This window comes from Hemitrygon akajei, chromosome 10, assembly GCF_048418815.1.
Source record: "Hemitrygon akajei chromosome 10, sHemAka1.3, whole genome shotgun sequence".
Lineage (NCBI taxonomy): Eukaryota > Metazoa > Chordata > Chondrichthyes > Myliobatiformes > Dasyatidae > Hemitrygon > Hemitrygon akajei.
Window position 1 is genome coordinate 16,256,870 of NC_133133.1, and position 19,760 is coordinate 16,276,629.

Here is a 19,760-nt window from a genome sequence, read left to right on the forward strand (position 1 = left end):
TGTTCTATTGCCTGTTAATGACAGTCATTCATTGATCTACATAGGGAAGGGATGTGTTTTATTGTGAGTTCATTAAGAAACACACAAGAAATTGCCTGTAATTCCACCCCAAGTGGTGAAAGTCTGATTGAAACTTGGAGCTTTTGTTCTGCCATGCAGATTCAAGAGATAAATGGAAGGCACAATATTGATCGCAGTCTAGGAAATTTGAGCCGTCTAGATCGAGACAAGGATATGTGTTCTGTTCTGAATTCAGCTCTGTATATAAAAGGAGTCTTTGATACCTGGGCCCCTTGCCAGTACAGTGTCTCTGTTTGTACCGGAGGGAACCAGTATGATTGATGGCTGTCCATATAGTGAACGGCTCTAGGTGTAATACCACTTCTCCACGGTCCATTTCTTGTGCCAATGGATTAGCATCTACATTTTGTACTTTACATCTCAAGTTACACTTGTTAATTTTTATTAGCTAGGTCAAGCAATATGGTGCATGGAAAAAGTGAGACATGAGACTCCAGCTGGGAATAAACCAGTTCCATTAAGGTGACCGTATTGCTGTGTGAACAGGACAATTAGAGAGCTCTCCTCGTTCAATAAATTAGATGGTTCTGGATATTATGTCACCTGGACAACTGGGTTTCCAATCAGTCACAGGCAGTCCCTCTCACCAACAACCCCCCACCACCACCACCTACCCCAAATCCTTCATTCTTTGCAACTTAAAAAAAAACCTCATCTTTTCCTGTTCCCAGAAAGAGTCAGGGATGTAGAGGAGTTAGAGGTCAGGACTCCCTTTGCATTTGAGGTCCAACAACATTGATGGGTGGTGAAGGGCATTCGGAGTGTAGATCTCTGCTCTGTGCAGGCAGGCCAGCAACATGCACGGATATCCTGCTGTTCAGGTCTGTGCGTTCCAAGTTCAGATACCGGTGCGAGCAGGAGGCATGAGGGCTGATAATTTGGCAAGCCCAGACTTTGAGCTTGGGTGCACTGGCTTGAAGAACCAGAAGGGCTTATTCCACGTTGTAGCTCAATAAAATAAACAAAATAAATAAAATTAAACAACAATAAATATAAACACATAGTTCATATACAGAGATTGATTGTATGTCCATAAAGTAAGACTGGGCACAGGAGTGTCTACATAAGGAAACTCCATCAGGAAATGATAAAGTCGTGGTGGTGGACGGATAGGGGGGGGCGGATAGGTTAATGATCAGTCTTACTGCTTGGGGAAAGTAACTGTTTTTGAGTCAGATAGTCCTGACATTGGATACTATGCAGCCTCCCTGATGGGAGTGGGAGTCCATGAGCAGGGTGGGTGAGACCCTTGATGAAGTTTCTGGCCCTTTTCCAGCACCTTCCTGTATGTACGTCCTCGATGGCAGGTAGGCTGGTGCCGACGATACATTGGAGAGTTTTGACTACCCGTTGTAGAGCCTTCCTTTCCAGCAAACAATTAGAACCAATGTAAAACAAATCTTGTATTCTGCAGAAACTGGTAATTGGAGCAATGTACTCACACTACTGGAGGAACTCAGCAGGTCAGGCAGCATCTCTGGAGAGCGATTTACAGTCAATGTTTTGGGCCGAGGCCCTTCCTCTGGGCTGAAAAGCAAAGGGGAAGAAGCCAGAATAAGGTGGGAAGACCAGAGGGAGTATAAACCGGTAGGTGATGGGGAAGACAGGTGAGTGGGAAGGTAGATGAGTGGGGGAGGAGGATGAAGTGTGATGATCGGAGGTGATAGGTGGAAGAGATAAAGGGCTAAAGAAGAAGGAATCTGATAGGAGAGGAGAGTGGACCACGAGGAAAAGGGAAGGAGGAAGGGCATCAGTGGAGATTTCTTTTGTCTTGTTTTTAATTTCATTTGATGTTTAGGCTGTTGCAGCAGTAGGCTCCAACAGTCACAGAAGGCCAGAGGCTATGAGTGAACACTATTTCCTGACCACTGAGGGACACCTGGGTGTGAATGTAACAATGGAAGATGGCCTGTAAGTCAGAATGGATTGTCACTTTGTCAGCTTGCGTCTGGGGCCGGTGATTATCTGCCCTATTAGTAACCAGGAGCAGACTGGTGGAGAAGGCGCCTCAATTCTTTGCATTCGATGCCCAGTGGTTGGGAGAACAGGACTAAAATTTGTGCAGAGCCTGAGGGACATTCCTCGAATTCTTGAAAGGTGGGGGGGTTTCTAAACACTTGCATGTGATATAGTAGTGCGATCGCTGGAGTCAAGTATGATGTTTTCCTGAGAGTTTGTCGATTGGTGGGTCTCTGGGTGGCTGTACAGATGGATCCGGGGTCCTCGTGTACTGCTGCAGTGTGGGCAAATCTTAGTGGTTGGGTCTTTTGGTTCTTCAGTCCATCCTTTCGCAGCTTCCACTTCTTCTCTGCGGCACCGTGGAGATCAGGCTCACGTAGCACAGTGCTACATGATCTTGAACAGATTTCCTCCAGGTGTATCTGTCGAGTGCAAAGTCTTCCCAGGTTTTAGATGCAATGTTGAAACTCTCCAGGCTGATTTTGATGTTATCTTTGAAGTGTTTCACCCTCCAGATGCCCTTCCTGGGGGTAAAGGATATGTTCGGGGGGACATGAGGTAGGCATACGAAAGAAGAACAACCATGTTTCTCCTGGAGTCAAAAGCACTCAAAAATGGATGACCTGACCTTTGTCACGCTGCTACTTGTGGAGTGTACGGTGTACAAATTAAATTAGTAAAAGTGTTTATTCCTGGTCATCTGTGCTGAGGGACAGCAAAAAACTTTATTTTGCATGCCATCCGTACGGGTCATGACACCAGTGCATTGAAGTACTACAATCCAAAATAAGAACAAAATGCAAATAATGATAGAATTCACAGAAAGGGCAGTGCAGACAGACAGTAACGTGCAAGGTAAATTATCAGCTCGAGAGTCCATCTGATAGAACATAGAACAGTCCAGATCCTGCGGCGCACCATCTTGTGCCAATATTATAACCTACTCTACGATCAATCTCACACTTCCCTCCTGCATAGCCTCCATTTTTCTATCATCCTAAATGTCCTCAAGCAGCAAACCAGCTTCCCAGGCCAGGCATTCCATTCACCACTATCTGTGTTTTTAAAAAATAACCTATTTCTGACACCTCCCCCCATACTCTGTTCCAATCATCTTAAAATTATGCCCCTGATATTACCCATTTCCACCATGGGAAAAAGTCTCTAGCTGTCCACTCAATCTCTGCCTTTTATTATCTTATACACTTCTAGCAAGTCACCTGTCGTCCTCCAACTTAGAGGATGGGACTATCCAATGATCTTATAACACTGAAGCTGTTCTTGTGCTTCTGATGTTATAGAATTATACACTTCGAAGGTTCATTTGTTATCAAAGTATGCATGCAGTATTAAACTCCTGAGATTCGTCTTCTCCAGATAGCCACAAAACAAAGAAAATTCATGGAAGTCGCTCAAGGAGAAACAATAAACCCCCCCCCCCCCCCACTCCTGCACAAAAATGAAAGGCAACACGATCATCAACCATGGAACCGCCTCCCCCACATAAAAACACACCAAGCAGCCCCCCCGCACACAGAAAACTAACAAAACGCAACAAGAACATCAACCCCCAAACCCCCTCTCCTCCCACACAAAAAAACTAACAAAATGCAATAAGAGCATTGATCCCCAAATTCCCCTCCCCAGCACAAAATGCAACAAGGACATCAACCAAAATCTCTCCTTCCTCCGCACAAAAAAACAATGAGAACGAATGGGTGAAAACACAGAATATAAAAACCATTAAGACTGAGAAAGTTTTACATCTGAAGTAAGTTCTTGGTTGTAAATCACAGAGGGCATCCCGAGGTCAAGAAAGTTGTTCTAGACAACTGATACGCCTTTCTAACTGAAAAGCAAAAGATATTGCCGGCATTTTACTGCTGAAATTGGGGGGAAAATTGGCCAGGCAACATCAGCAGAGAGAATGGTGGTGTTAATGATTTGTCAGTGGCCTTGAGCTCTGGTTCTGGGACAACGACCTTACTTGTTAGCAAGGATCCATTGTGCCGGAATCCCTGGACTATGAGGAAAGGTAATCAGGCAGTTGATGCAAGTTACTGTGATTGTTGCCACGGTAACCTGCGTTACCCATTCACATGCCAGGAAATGTATTTACACTGGCAGTTCAGCTTTAGAAGTGAGCTTGCCAAATTCTAATTGTGCTCATTTGGCAGTGTTTGTTGGTGTTCGAGTACTCAGCAACAGGAGCGCAAACAAGATGCTTTAGTGCAAAAGCACACAAATTGCCCAGGCACGTGGTTGATATAAAAATGGAGGGATATATGGGAGGGAAGGGTTAGGTTGATCTTGGCGCACAAACAAGCTGGATGAACTCAGCAGGTCGGGCAGCATCCGTTGAAAGGAGCAGTCAACGTTTCGGGCCGAGACCCTTCGTCAGGACGGTTTATCCAGCTTGTTTGTACGGCTTGATTTGACCACAGCATCTGCTGTGTACTTAGTGGTTAGGTTGATCTTGGAGTAGGTTAAAAAGTCAGCACAACATCCTGGGCCAGAAAGTCTGTACTGTTCTGTAAAATTCTACGTTCTTTTCCAATTCATCCACTATTCTGAGAATTATATCTTCATTCCTTCATTGTTGCTGGGTCAAAATCCTTACCTAACTTCACTCAAAGAACTTCACTCAGTGGTTGAAAGAGGTGGCTCATTGTTATTTTCTCAGGTTCATTAAGGGATTGAACATTGAAAGGCCCAGACAGAGTGGATGTGGATAGGATATTTCCTATGGTGGAGGAGTCTAGAACCAGAGGGAACAGCCTCAGCATAGAGAGATGTCCATTTAGAACAGAGATGAGGAGGAATTTCTTTAGCCAGAGGGTGGTGAATCTGTGGAAGACATTGCCACAGGCATCTCTGGAGACCAGATCACTGGGTGTATTTAAGGCGGAGGCTGGTGGTTTCTTGATTAGTCAGGGCGTGAAAGGTTACATGGAGAAGGCACCAGAATGGGGTTGAAAGGGAAATGGATCAGCCATGATGAAATGGTAGAGCAGCCTTGATGGGCCGAATGGCCCAATTCTGCTCTTGCATCATATGGTCTAAGAAAAATTATAAGTTGTATGCAATTCTTTTACTATAAAACATAATTAGGGAAAAATCCATTTTAGTTTGGCGATATTTGAAGAACATACCCAAAATTCAAGAATCAATTGGGGCTTTGGATTGCTGTGGCTTCGTAATATATTTAAATTTAGTTTTATTTACTCTGCAAATTGCATTGATAGTCTGATCATAAAACCCAGATTCCTTGTAACTGATGGTACATATTACAGAGCTGTTGAGGCTTACCTGTTCTAAATCAATTGCATCCTTCCCTCACCACCCCCTCCAACTATCTCTACTGCCTCACACTCTCCTATTCTCTCCCCAGTCATTAGTAGTCTTCCTTTATCAGTGCCATTTGCAAGCCCTGCCTCCTGATATAGTGGGATGGATCCATGCAGCTGTAACATAAGAACAAAAGAAATAGGAGCAGGAACAGTAAGCAACATGCACCTGACCTTGCGTGGAATTTAGATTAATGGAAGAGAAGGTACTATAACTCGAAACCTGGCACAGAAACTCCATCCACACACTGTAAGACCGATAACCGGTCTACTTCAATATTTGGTTTCAGTCAGCTGTTCTTGTTAAAATAGCAGCAGGTATAATGTCCCTGGAATCCACTCAAAGTTCAAAATAAATTTATTATCAAAGCATGTACTGTACAAGAGGGGGGATTTATGATTGGGAAAAGGGGAAGGGAGAGGGGAGAGACTAGGAAGCACCATAGACATATTCTGTAATGATCAGCAAACCAATTGTTTGTAATCAAATGACTTTGCCTGGTGTCTCAGGGCTGGGTGTGTCTGCATTCGCGCCACCCCCCCCCCCCCCCCCACCCTGCCACTCCTCCCGCGACACTTCATTCTTGCCATTCCCAACGTCCTTTGCTCCCATCAGATATACAAGCTTAATCTCTGCTCCATGTTGACAGATACAGGACTGTGCAAAAGTATCTAGATCACTATCTATATTCAATCAGCAAGAAGAGAGTACCGCCTGGATGGTAATGTGCTTGATGACGAATGGTGCTCTCTTGTAGCAGCACTCCGTGTAGATATATTGAAGGGTGCTGAGGGCTTTGCCAGAGGAGGATTACCATTAAATAAGACATTAGCTAATCTTCCTGATAGCAGCTTTTCTGTCCCTCATATCCCTAAATTCCCCTTGTGATAAGCATTCAAGTTCAAGTTTATTGACACAGATGTACATGCCCAGGATATGAATGCTATGAAAATTAATTTTTTTGTAGCAATAGCACAGTACATTACATACATGAGAAGCATATTAGTTAATATTGCACAAAAACTAGCCACTCCTCTTATGGATTCTGTCTACGCTTCTCTGTGCCTCACATCTAATGTAATCAAAGACCCCATCCTACCCTACACACTCTCCCTTCTCCCCCTCCCATCGGCTGGAAGATTAAAAAAAGCCTGAAATCGCGAGCCATCAGACTCAAGGACAGCTGCTTGCAGGCATACTCAATAAATCCACAGAATAACAACCATAAGAGAATCAATGAAAGACCGCACCAACCTGGGCACTCAACCAGTGTGTGCAAACGACAACAAACTCTGCAAACACAAAAGAAAGAAATAATAATTATAATTAAACAATGAATATTGAAAATGAGATGGAGACTTCTTGAAAATGAGTCCTTTGATTGTTGGAACATTTCAATGATGGGGCAAGTGAAGCTGAGTGAAGATAAACCCTTTGGTTCAAGAGCCTGATGGTTGAGGGGTAGTAACTCTTCCTGAACCTGGTGGTGTGCAAGTTACATATGATTTACATTAATTTGAGTTTAAATTGGTAAATTGATTTATTATTGTCACAAGTACTGAGGTACAGGGAAATACTTAGCATGTCATCCACACAGACCATTTCATGGCAACAATACATTAAGGTTGTACAAAGCAAAACAATAACAATACAGCATAAAGTGTTACAAAGAAAGTGCAGTGCAGGCATACAATAATGCGTAGGCCCATATTAAGCTAATTTGTGAGATCACGAGTCAATCTAATTGTACAAGAGATCTGTTCAATCATCTTATAATTGCAAAGTGAGTGTAAGTCCAAAGTGAAAGTAAATGTATTAGCAAAGTACATATATGTCACCATATACTACCTTGAGATTAATTTTCTTGCCGGCATTTTCAGGAAAAGAAAGTTCAGTAGAATTTATGAAAAATTATAAATAAACAAAGACTGGCAAACGACTGTGCAAAAGAAGGTAAATTTTGCAAATAAAAACATAGTACTGAGAGCATGTATAGATTCCTTGAAAGTGAGTCTGCAGGTTGTAGGATCAGTTCAGAGTTGTAGTGATTGAAATTATCCATGCTGGTTCTGGAGCCTGATGGTTGTAGAGTAATAACTGTTACTGAACCTGGTGGTGTGGGATCTAAGGTTCCTATACCTCCTGCCCAATGCTGGTAGTGAGAAGAGAGCATGGATTGGATAGTGGAGGTCTTTGGCAATGAATGGCTGGAGGTGATCACATCCTTTGATCTGCTGTCAAATTGCTCTTCTTCACTGGTGTTTTAGTTGGTCCCTGGAATCACAAAGGAGTAATTGGCCATTGGATCTTGAAGTGTACACTGACCTCATGACCTATTTTGTACCAGATCTTGGTCCCAAAGAGGTTTTCAGAGTGCTTTATGTCACGGCATTGTAGACAAAATAAGTTCTTCAGCAATTTATGGTAACTAACAGTGGCAAATAATCTTTAGTTTCAAATAAGGAAAAGTTTTGAATTATCCACACAATATTTTTATTTCTATACAGGTCATTCCCAGGTAAGAAACAGGTTCTGTTTTTTACAGAAATCCAGGAGTTGATCTGAAAAATAAGTCATAAAGTCCAACAGTCCAAAGAGGTACTGGTCGGTAGGTTAATCGGTCATTCTAAATTGTCCCGTGATTAGGCTAGGATTAAGTTGGAGGATTACTGGGTCATGCAGCTCAAAGGGCCAGAAGGTCTAGTCCATGCTGTATGTCAATAAATAAATAAATAAAACTGAGAAAAGAACTACCGTAGATTCCGGATTATAAGCCGCTACTTTTTCCCCACATTTTGAACAGCTTTGAACTCTGCGGCCTATAATCCAGAGCGGCTAATACATGGTTTTTTTTCATGCCGCCTCGTAAACATTTTGCCTCGTAACAGTAGACCAATAAAATTGATGAGTAGTTCACAGAAGTCCAATGAAATTGTACGATAAATCAAGCGCACTTTCACAATTAAATTATTGTAAATCAGTCATTTGTACTCACCCTCATCAACATGGAAAATACTCGAAGAAAAGCAAGACCCGAGCGCGTCAGACCCGATTAGACCCGATCGCATTGCGCAAGCGCGTCAGACCCGATTAGACCCTATCGCATTGCGCAAGCACGTCAGACCCGATTAGACCCGATCGCAATGCGCAAGCGCGTCAGACCCGATTAGACCCGATCGCATTGCGCAAGCGCGTCAGACCCGATTAGACCCGATCGCAATGCGCAAGCGCGTCAGACCCGATTAGACCCGATCGCATTGCGCAAGCGCGTCAGACCCGATTAGACCCGAGCGAAAACGCTGCTTTTAAGTTAAAGTCGATCAATAACTTTTCCTGGTAGGCTGCAGTATATATATTTTTACCAGTCGCTAGGAGATATTGGAATGTTGTTCGTGCTGTTCAGTAAAAAAGTATATGCAACGTAATTTATGTTACCGATACGTATGTATATTTAAAAGTAGCGGTGCGGCCTAAAATCCGGTGCGGCCTTTACAATTAAAAAATTGATTTTATTTCTAAAATTAGAGCCTGCGGCTTTTAATCAGGTGCGCTCTGTAGTCCGGAATCTACGGTACTGTACATTGAAAATGGAAAGAGAGTCAAGTAGTTCTGTTATTCTCAGGAACAAACGTGTACATTGAACTTTTGAATTAATATTATGGAGCTTGTTGATGCGTAGAGGTGTCCATGAGTAGGGTGTTTGTAATACAAGGAAGTTACCCTGATGTGATTAAATCTAGTTGGGGCCATTGTGCTCTTTTTCCTTATTGCCTGCCAGTATTTTTCAAGATTCAAGTTTATTTGTCAGGTTTACATTGAAACATACAATGCAGTGTGTCATTTGCATTAATAGCCAATGCACACGAGGGTGTGCTGGGGTCAGCCCACAAGTGTCACTAACCAATGCCGTGTGCTTTGCTAACTTTGGAAATTGTGGTTGTCTTCAGGATGTTGGTCCAGGAGTGAAATGTTTAGAGTGCTTACTGTACCTTCTGTTTCATAGGCACTGGCAAGATGGTCGCCGTAATGATCAGCAACATCAAAGGCCAGGAAATCTTCGAACTGGTGAGGCAACGGGTCCCGGTTCACATGGTGATTGAAGTTGGGAAGCAACATGGACCGTGGATGAGCCAGTACTCAATCTTCTTCGTCTCCATTTCTTTCTTCGTCGTCACCGCTGTCACAGTGGGCTATTTCATCTTCTACACCGCCAGGAGATTGCAGCTCGCGAGGGCTCAGTTACGGAAACAGGTCCGTTATTCGATTCTATGCATGCTGGGGTTAGGTTGTATTGATGGACAAATCTTCCTTTGCTGGCAAATATCTGTGAATATTTTCAACTGTGTGAAGACAATTCACAAACATGTCCAGGTGCAAACTTCAAAATAACACATAATTCCCAAATGGCATTCTGGTGCAGTTTATAATCTCATATAAAATACAAAACATAGCCCTTGTACAGCACACTACAGGCCCTTCAGCCCATGACGTTGTACCAACCATTTAACCTACTGTAAGATCAATTTAACACTTCCTTTCCATAAAACCCTTCATTTTCTATCATCCATGTGCCCATCTTTTGAATAGCCATAACGTACCTACCTCTACAACCACCACTGGCAGTGCGTTCCACAAACATAACACTCTGTGTAAAATACAAAAGAAAACGCCCCCTGCTGCCACTACCCCACTATCCTCCAATCATTTGAAAATTATGCCACCTCACATTACATTAGCCATTTCCAACTTGGGAAATGTCTCTGGCTAACCACTCTATCAGTGTCTCTTATCATCTTGTACACATCTATCAAATCAGCTCTCAGCTTCCTTCACTCCAAAGAGCTCGAGCTCACTAAACCTTCCTTCCCTCATAAGACATGCTCTCTAATCCAGGCAGCATTCCGGTGAATCTTCTCTGCACCCTCTTCAAGGCTAACACATCTCTCTAGGTGACTAAAACTGAACTCAGTATTCCAAGTTTGGGGTACCACAAAGTTTATAGAGCTGCAACATATAATATAAAGGGTATATAATATAATGGGATTAATATTTAATACAGTAATTATTTGCTGATGTCACATGTTTTGTATGCCATAATTTTGAATAATTAATTAAGTAGTCATGGTATGATGTGTCAGGAATTATAAAGCCTAGATATATGATTTGTGCAAGTTAATACATACTTACTGATAGTTACACTATTGGAGCAATGAAAGTCCTCCATCTCAGTCTATCCATACCACCACACACGGATATAGAAGGAATCTTCTCGTTGTTTCCGTAACAATTATTTTGACCAGTCAGGGTTGTTAGCCCTGAGCTGAACCCCTGAACCTGACGGACTGGTGGCCCACTCTTAGAATGGCCTCTACCCTTTGATCTTCTTGGCATGATCGACCCTACCAAGAGCCAAAGCACAAGGCAATGTCTCTAACCAGCATAGCTCTCCGGGTCATTGAGACACGCAAGCCTCCAAATCCTACAATGAGGTTGTGGTCCTCTTGGAGGTACAAGTTAGCATGTTGAGTGATTATGACGGGTAGGATGAGTGGAAGGTTGGAGGAGTTGTGGATGTACGTAGGTTACAAACAGGACATTGACAGGATGCAGAGCTGGGCTGAGAGTCATTAAAGGAGCGTTGTCGCAAGAACACAGCATCAGGGACACCCTACCATCCAGGCCATGCTGTCTTCTCTCTGCTGCCATCAGGCTCTTGAACCAGAGAGGATAACTTCACTTTCCCCATCACTGAACTGCACCCACAAGCTATAGACTCGCTTTAGACACTCATCATCTCATGTTCTTGGTGATGATTATTATTATTATTATTTCTTATTTTCTTTCTTTTTGTATTTGCACAGCTTGTTGTCTTTTGCACCCTGTTGGTGAAGTCTTTCATTGATCCTATTGTGGTTAATGGCTTTATTAAGTATGCTTGCAAGAAAATTAATCTCCCGGTTGTATATGATGACAAGTACCGTACTGTGCAAAAGTGTTGGGCAACCTAGCTATATATATGTGCCTAAGACTTTGCAGAGTACTCTACTCTGATAATAAATTTACTTTGAACTTTGAATCGGGAGAAGTATGAAATGATACACTGGGAGGGTGAACTAAAAGGCAGAGTATAAGATTAATGGCCAGATTTATAGTAGTGTGGAAGAACAGTGGAGTCTTGGAACCTTCGTCTATATCCCTCAAAGCTGCTGCGCAAGTTGATAGGGTGGTTAAGACGGTGTGTGGTAGGTTGGCTGTCATTAGTCGGAGGATTGAGTTCAAGAATCGTGATGTGATGTTTTATCTGGTCATCTCATTATGGATGTGGAAACTTTAGAGCAAAATGCTGCCTGCGTTAGAGAGCATGTCTTATAAGGAAAGGTTGAGTGAACTAGGGCTTTTCTCTTTGGAGCGAAAGAGAATCAGAGGTAACTTGACAGAAGTGCACAAGATGATACGAGGCACAGAGAGAGCGGATAGTCAGCACCAATCCCCAGAAAGAGTGCGTAATTTGAAGGATAATGGAGGAACATACTGGGGGGGGATGTCAGAGGTAGGTTTTTTCACACAGAGAGTGGTAAGTGTGTGAAACATACTACCAGGGTTGTAAAGACAACCTTTGGCACATTGGCCATCTTAATTCAGGATACTGAGTACAGGAGTTGGGACGTTACGTTGAAGTTGTACAAGTCACTAATGAGGCTGAATTTGGAGTATTGTGTGCATTTCTGGTCACCTACCTACAGGAAGGATATCAACCAGTTTGAAAGACTGCAGGGAATACTACAAGGACGTTGCTGTGACTTGAGCACCTGATACATAGGGAAAATGTCATGCTTCTGACTGCTGACTCACAGCTGGTCTCTGTAGCTCCAGGGCATGCTTACGTAGGAACTCACCTCTGCACTCTGAGGTCCCATTCCTCGGTGCCATTTGATCACACTGGAAATGAAAGCATGAAGGGAGAGATTTAATAGGAACCTGAGAGGCAACGTTTTCACCCAGAGAGTGGGCAATATGTGGAACGAGCTGCCAGAGAAAGTGGCTGAGGCAGATACATTATCAACATTACAAAAAGTACTTGGACAGGTGCATGGATAGGAATGGTTTTGGAGGGTATGAGCCAACTGCAGGCAAATTGGACTAGCATAGGTAGGTATCTTGGTCAGCAAGCACCAGATGGGCTCAAGGTTCCATGCTGAATGACTCTGTTATCTACTGCTCAGGAGCTTGATTTTGAGATCTGGAGTCTGAATCTGTGACTGTAAGTGATTATGATACATAAACAGATGCTGTTTTGGTGTTCCTACTTTCCTAAGTCTGCACTTTTTACCGTGATCACAGCCTTGGGCAAGTATGTATCTTGGCTGTTGAGGATCAGCTTAATGAGACCTTAAGATTTGTGCGAAAAAGGTGTGAGCAGACTTTTCTTCAGGTGAAAATTGAGATCCCTAACAAGATACTACAGTACATTTGCATGTAGATGTCTAAAATGACCTCCAGGACTGTACAAGGGATATTTGTAATGCACTAACTTCACGGTGAACAAGAAGGACCCTGGGGCAAAGGGGTTAAGTCACTAGACTTTTGATTGCTGGGGGATCACACTGCTACCGGAGAGGAGAGACTGCCCTATGATCACTGGTGAGATCTCTTGCTGCCGGAGAGGGGAAGGCCAGCTGCTGTGCCCGGAGAATGTTACCCAGGTTTGCTGCATTTTGGTTATGGACTTGAACTGCAGATTTTTCTTCGGTCTTAATGTTTTTCATCAATCTTTCTCATTTTTTTTGTGTGCTGGGAGGGGGATTTGGGGCTTGATGTGCCTGTTCCGTTTTTGTTCATTCTTCTTATGTGAGGAAGAAGGATTTGGAGGTTGACGATCATGTTGCCGTTCCTTTCTTTCTTGGTTTTGTGGCTATCTGGAGAAGAAGAATTTCAGCGTCGTATACTTTGATAACAAATGAACTTTTGAACCTTTAACAGACAGTAGTCTGGACTATAGATCGAGGAAGATGTGTTCAATTCCCACTTGTGGCTGCTCAACTAATGAATTTGGAATCTTAAGAGAAGACGATTTTGGTAACAGTAACCAGGAGATTACTGAATTGTAAAAACGAACCCTGATGTTCTTTCAGTGAAGGAGATCTGCCAACCCTTCCTGGTATTTGAGTTCTGACTCTAAGCTTACTTCTTGGATTAGTGGCAATTGGAGATATACATTAAATATGGGAACTGCTAGTGAGAGCAGTTCAAAGTATATTTTTAAATCAAAGTATGTATATCATATACAACTTTGAGATTCATCTTCCTAAAGGCAGCCACAAACAAATACAACAGAACCCATTAAAAAAAAACCACACAACAAAGATAGTCAAATGCCCAATGTACAAAACAAAGAACAAATCATGCAAATAATAAAAAAAAACAAAGAGCACACAGAACATGAACTACAGAGTCCCAAATATAACTGCACTGCCATGGAGGCAGTTCAGTCCAGTCAGGTCCAGTCCAGTCCAGCAGGCTGATGGCCGCAGGCTGCAGCCATGGGGCCAGTTCAGCGCTGAGCTGAGTGGTGATGGCTGCAGGCCTCAGTGCTGAGGTCTATAAGGCCTCATGGAGTGGAAAGCTGAACACCAGTTCATTTGTGACTGCCTCAACGCCTTGATCTTTTTAATCTGGCTCGGCACTTCCATCGGCTAAACTTCAGTTCATTTTTCGCTCTCGGGCCCTTCAATCTGGCCCTAAGTCCACTTCAGCAATAACCACAGTGACCGTGCCTGTATTCTCAAGGTACGGTTTGATGAATCCTTCAGGATACCGCAAAAACACCAGGTCATACAGACAATTCTAAAGCTCAACTCCCAAAGGGAAATTACAGGCTGTGGGTTGCAGTGATCATAGTCCAGAAAAACTGTTCATAGAATGATTAATCGTTCTGTTTGCTCTGTGCAAAGCCATCATTGTCCATAGCAAGAGCACTGTATGATGTTTATACGTTCTTCCTCAGACACAATGGGTTTATTGTCACTGATGTGTCATAAAATCTGTTGTCTTGTGGCAGCAGTACAGTGCAAAGATTTAAAAATTATTGTAAGTTACAGAAAATAAATAAATGAGGCAGTGTTGATGGGTTCATGGACCATTCAGAAATGGTGGAGGGGAAGAAGCTGTTCCTGAAGCGTTGGGTGTGGCTCTTCTGGTCCCTGTATCTCCTCCCCAGTGGTAGTAATGGGAAGAGGGCCTGTCCCAAATGCTGAGGATCCTTGGCCAGGGATGCCACCTTCTTGAAGCTCATGCCCGTGATGGAGCAGGCTGAGTTTACACCACTCTGCAGCTTTTTCCAATCCTGTGTGGTGGCCCCTCTGTATCTGACAGCGATGCAACCACCAATTGTTCCAGTTTCCTCCCACATACTAAAGATACAGGACATTAATTAGATACTGGGAAGAACAATAAATGCTGGCAGTGCCAGCACTGGCTTCATACTGTGATTGAACAGATAATAGAAATGTTTTAAAGAATTGGAAGGCCGTAGGATTAGTAATTTTGTCTTGGTTACCCAGCTAGTGTTGTCATGGAGGTGAAACTTGTGTTCAAGCTAAGATTGCTGCGTAAAATTGGCTTATGGCAGAGAGAGGCCTTTCAGCCCGTTGAGATTTGCCAGGTCCTGGAGTTCTCCTGTTTCCCCCATGTTCTTGCTGAGATACCCATCATCCCCTCTCCTTCTTAACCTGACAGCCAGCTACACTAAATGGCCAATTAACCTTCTACCTTGCACATCTTTGGCACGTTAAGTGGCAATCGCAGAGAGAAAGTGCAGACTCCACGCAGTCGGCTCCCAGTGTCGAGGTTAAACCCCATTCAAAGGAGTTAAGGCAGCAGTCCTTCCTGCTTCCCCTGCTTTTGTATTGACCCTACAACATAAAATGTTGTTGGACCCCGTCCAGGACACTTTGTAGTCACCTTAACAAGAATCTTGAAACCAGTTCATATCTCAATTTTCATTATATCAAGTAAACCATCAAGACTTGGCTAGTAACCCACATCCTGTTTGGTTTTCGGAGAAGTTTTCTTTACAAGTTTTGGGCTGCATGTTTTTGTTGAGGTGACCTGCAGATCCCCTTAACTCCTGAGCTGAATCACTACCACAGTCACACCACCAGCAAAGTTTGTGATGTAAACTGCAAATGTGTTATGGCTACAACACTGTTTTGAGGTTAAGTATGGCCTGCTAGTTTCTCAGACACCTCACACTTCCAGTCCACTCTACCAGTAACCTTCTCCCATACATTCATCTAAGTTTGTAAATTGGTATTTTCTAGAAAGAAGGTAGAACACTTGAGGTGCGTTCCTGCATTAATGGTTAGTTTCCTAACGCAGGTATAAGGTACACCTTAACTACTTTTTCCTCATCACTACTGCCCTTCGCATTGCCAGGGTTAGACAGGCACTGATGACATTCCCGCCTTACGAAAGAATGAAAGTGATGAATTGTGTAAATCCCTCCCCAGAACTTTTACCCTAGTCTCACTCCTTAAAGTTCCACAAATGGGTATTACTGAAGAAAACATACTTCAGTTTGTTAATTAAGGTAGCTCACCATCTCCAACTCAAGAGCATCTAGGGATGGGTAATTAAATGCTGGCTCAGCCTGCCTGCAGAGCTCACATCCCTTGAATGAGCCTAATATACTTGACATTCCACATTTTGTCACCACACGTTGATTTGTCTTTAGTGTGGCTTTGTCCTGCATATCCATCCTCTTATGTCCCACTATGCTATCTGTTTTCACCACCATAACTGGAAGCCCATTCCAGACACCTGCTCTCTGTGTGTCTTTTTAAAACCTTAACCTGCACGTCTCCTTTAAACTTCCCCTCCCTCACCATAAGTGCATGTTCTCGATCTACTACATGACATTTATACCCTGGGAACAAAGGTTCTGTTTTTCTACCTTATTTATGCCTTTCATAGTCTTAAAAATTCTATCAAGACTCTCCGTAGCTTTCATCATTCCAGAGGAAAAACCTGATGCCAGCTTGTCCAACCTCTCCTTATAAAAGTCTCCTATATTGCCCCCCCCCCCCCCCCACCAGGCACTATCCTGGTATTATCACCACACAAAAGTCTGCAGATGATAGAAATCCGAAGCAACACCCACAAAATGATAGAGGAACTCAGCAGGTCAGGCAGCATCTATAGAAATGAATAAACGGTCGACATTTCCTCAGGACTGGAGAGGAAGAGGGAAGATGCCAGAATAAAAAAGTGGGGAGGTAGAGGAGAATGAGGATAGATAGAAGGTGACAGGTGAAGCCAGGTGGGTAGGAAAGGCTTGGGGCTGGAGAAGAAGGAATCTGATAAGAGAGGAGAATGGACCATAGGAGAAAGGGAAGGAGGAGGGTCCCCAGGGGAAGGAAATAGGCAGGTGAGAGGAGGTAAAAGGCCCGAGTGGGGAACAGAAGGAGAGGGAATGGGATGTTTTTTTATCAGAAGGAGAATTCAATACTCAAGCTATCATGTTGGAGGCTACCGAGATGGAATATAAGGTGTTGCTCCTCCACCCTTATATTCTTGGCACAAGAGGAGGCCATGGACCAACATGTTGGAACAGGAATGGGAATCAGAATATTTAGCCAGTGGGAAGTTCTGCTTTTGGTGGATGGAGTGGAGGTGTTCAATGAAGCGGTCCACCAATCTACAACAGGTCTCACCAGTGTAGAGGAGGCTGCCTCGGGAGTGCAGGACATAATAGGTGCCCCCAGCAGATTTGCAGGTGAATATCCTGGAACACCCCTTCTGCAGCCGGTCCAGAGCTTCCACAATCTACATGTAATGGGGTGACAAGAATTGCACACGGTATTCTAAGTGTAATCTAACCAGTGTTTTATACTACTTGAGCATGTCATCTTGCCTGTTACACTCAATGCTGTGGCCAATGGATGTGGTTTGCCTGTTGACTGCAAATCAGCAGACAGTTAATTGGCTAGCTACACTGCATGGGGCAGTGCATTCCAGACTACCACATATACAAGCATGCACGCAAACATTTGAATTAGGATCAGGTGTTGACATTGGGCTGCTAGACCTGCCCCTACCATGTAAGATCTGACTGCAGCCTCAACTCAAGCGCTTGCCTGCACAGAAACATATCACCCTTTTGATTCAAAAATAAAGCAGTACAACACAGGGCAGGGCTGATCAATCCAACCCTTCCCTACCACAAACCTCATAGCCCTCCGTTTCTCCTTCACCCATGTACCTTTCTTGAGAGTCTCTTAAATGTTCTTAATGAATCAGCCTCCACCACCACCCCTGGCAGCGTGTTCCATGTGCCCACCCAGCTTATCAAGACTCTATATCCCTCTATGTTCACCACCCTAGAGGAAAAATTCCAGGGGCTCATGACAGATGTCGGGAATGTGCTGAAGATAAGATACACATGCACTGGTCCTTTGCCCTGCCCCAGAGTTTGCCATTGAGTTCAAAGCTGTTCTGTGAGATTCTGAGCCAAAAACTCCAGACTTTTCTTTGGGGTTTACTCCCAAAGCCTTCCCCATGAGTGGGTACAGCCAAGGTTCATTTGGACAAATTCTAAACAAGATGGTTGATTGTTTTAAGAGGGTAATAACTTGCAATAGTCATCAGGGATTCTGTATGTCCTGTTTAAGGGTGTGTTTTTTTTTACAAGGAGAAATACTATAAGGTATTTGTACTTATGTGAAGTACAGGTATTGCCCTGAGAAAATTTCTACACTGGAAAGATGAAACGCTCTAATCTATTCCAATTTTTCATCCAAAGATTTTCTGCTTTTGCTATGTTTTATGTAGGGCAGAGTTTAGAGATTTCAGATCAAATTAGTTTATTGCTATATACAGCAGGGTGCAAGAGAAATTCTTGTTTGCACGAAGCTCGCAGTATAAACAGTACACATGGTAATAAGAAACACAGCAAGTGTAATGGTGTACAGTATAGCAGTGTAAACTAATGCAGTGCCAAAAGCAATGCTAAAATGACCATAACCAAAGAACTGAGGGTTTGAGAATTTGGCAGCACTACCATGAAGAGGATGTGCGAGAGGTGATTTACTCAAAAGACTGAGGGAAACCCACAAGTGTCACCACGTTTTGACACCAACATAGCATGGCCATAACTCACTAATCCTAACTGTCGAATGTGGGAGGAAACCAGAGCACCTGGAGGAAAAACCCATGCGGGCATAGGCAGAATGCAGTGGGGAAGGAGTTGTCCTTGAGTCTAGTCACTCGGGGTTTATCAGAAGCTGGTGAATCTGTGGAATTGATTGCCACGGACAGCCGAGGAGGCCAAGTCGTTGGGTATATTTAAAGCAGGGCTTGATAGGTTCTTGATTACTAAGGGCATCAAAGGATACTGGGAGAAGGCTGGAGAATGGGGCTGAGAGGGAAAATAGATCAGCCATGATGGAGTGGCAGACCAGACTCGATGGGCTGAATGGCCAAATCCTGCTCCTATGTCTTATGGTCTAGGATAACTTAGCATGGTATGAGGACAGAAAGGGTGTTTTTAATGGGTGTGTTTGAAGAACTGGTTTCTGTAGAGAGGCACACTTACGTCATTTGGGCTTGGTGTATGAAGTTCTGTGATTCTTATCTGGTATTACCTATTGTATTCATGCCTTGGAGAAGCGAACACTCCTGCATCCTGCGCACTCATTCTGATGAGTGCATAAAAATGAAATGGAAGAAAGCTCTTATTGTTTTAGACTCTCTTAGATGGTTGCACAAACTATGACTTGCCTTTTTATAGTGACCACACTCCTTTCTCTTGGGCAAATATAACATCTATTTTATGCATAGCAAGATCATAACTTGCAGCAAAGAATAAATAAGTTAATCTGCATATGATTAAAGGATTTAAATTGGCCAGGATACACATTGTTTTCCCATTAGGACCATACCTCCTGAACAGGTGCAAGATGCTGGACTAATTGAGCATGTCAGGCTACATCTACGGAGATGAATAAACAGTTGAAGTTTTGGGCCAAGGTATCCTTGTTGCTGAACCTCAGCCTGAAGAGTTGATTGTTTTTGCCCTCATAGATGCCACCTTACCTGCTGAGTTCCTCCTCAATCTTGTATGTGTTTACTCTGGATTTCCAGCATCAGCAGAATCTCTTGTGTTCCCCAACAGGTCTATATGGGTCTTGTGTTTAACGCTCCATCAAAAAAAAACTCTTCAGTAGCTCTTGAATCTCAGTAGAAGGACTTGAAACTCCAGGATGTAGCTCAGTATTTTTGGACCCGAGTTGAAATTACTGTGGTGGTAAGGAAATCAGGGTTGTTACGTCTTGTAACTTAAACTAATTCAAAGAAACATGGGAGTCCAAGAAACG

The 19,760-nt window shown here is 43.3% G+C and overlaps 1 protein-coding gene across 2 annotated transcripts in view; it reads left to right on the forward strand.

The window, feature by feature from the left end:
- rnf128b (ring finger protein 128b) overlaps positions 1-19,760 on the forward strand; it is a 152,540-nt gene that overhangs the window by 99,546 nt on the left and 33,234 nt on the right. For both annotated transcript variants that reach the window (XM_073057812.1, XM_073057811.1), the window contains exon 2: positions 9,392-9,639. In XM_073057812.1, coding sequence (XP_072913913.1) covers positions 9,392-9,639 — 248 coding nt within the window. The remainder of the gene's footprint in view (positions 1-9,391; positions 9,640-19,760) is intronic.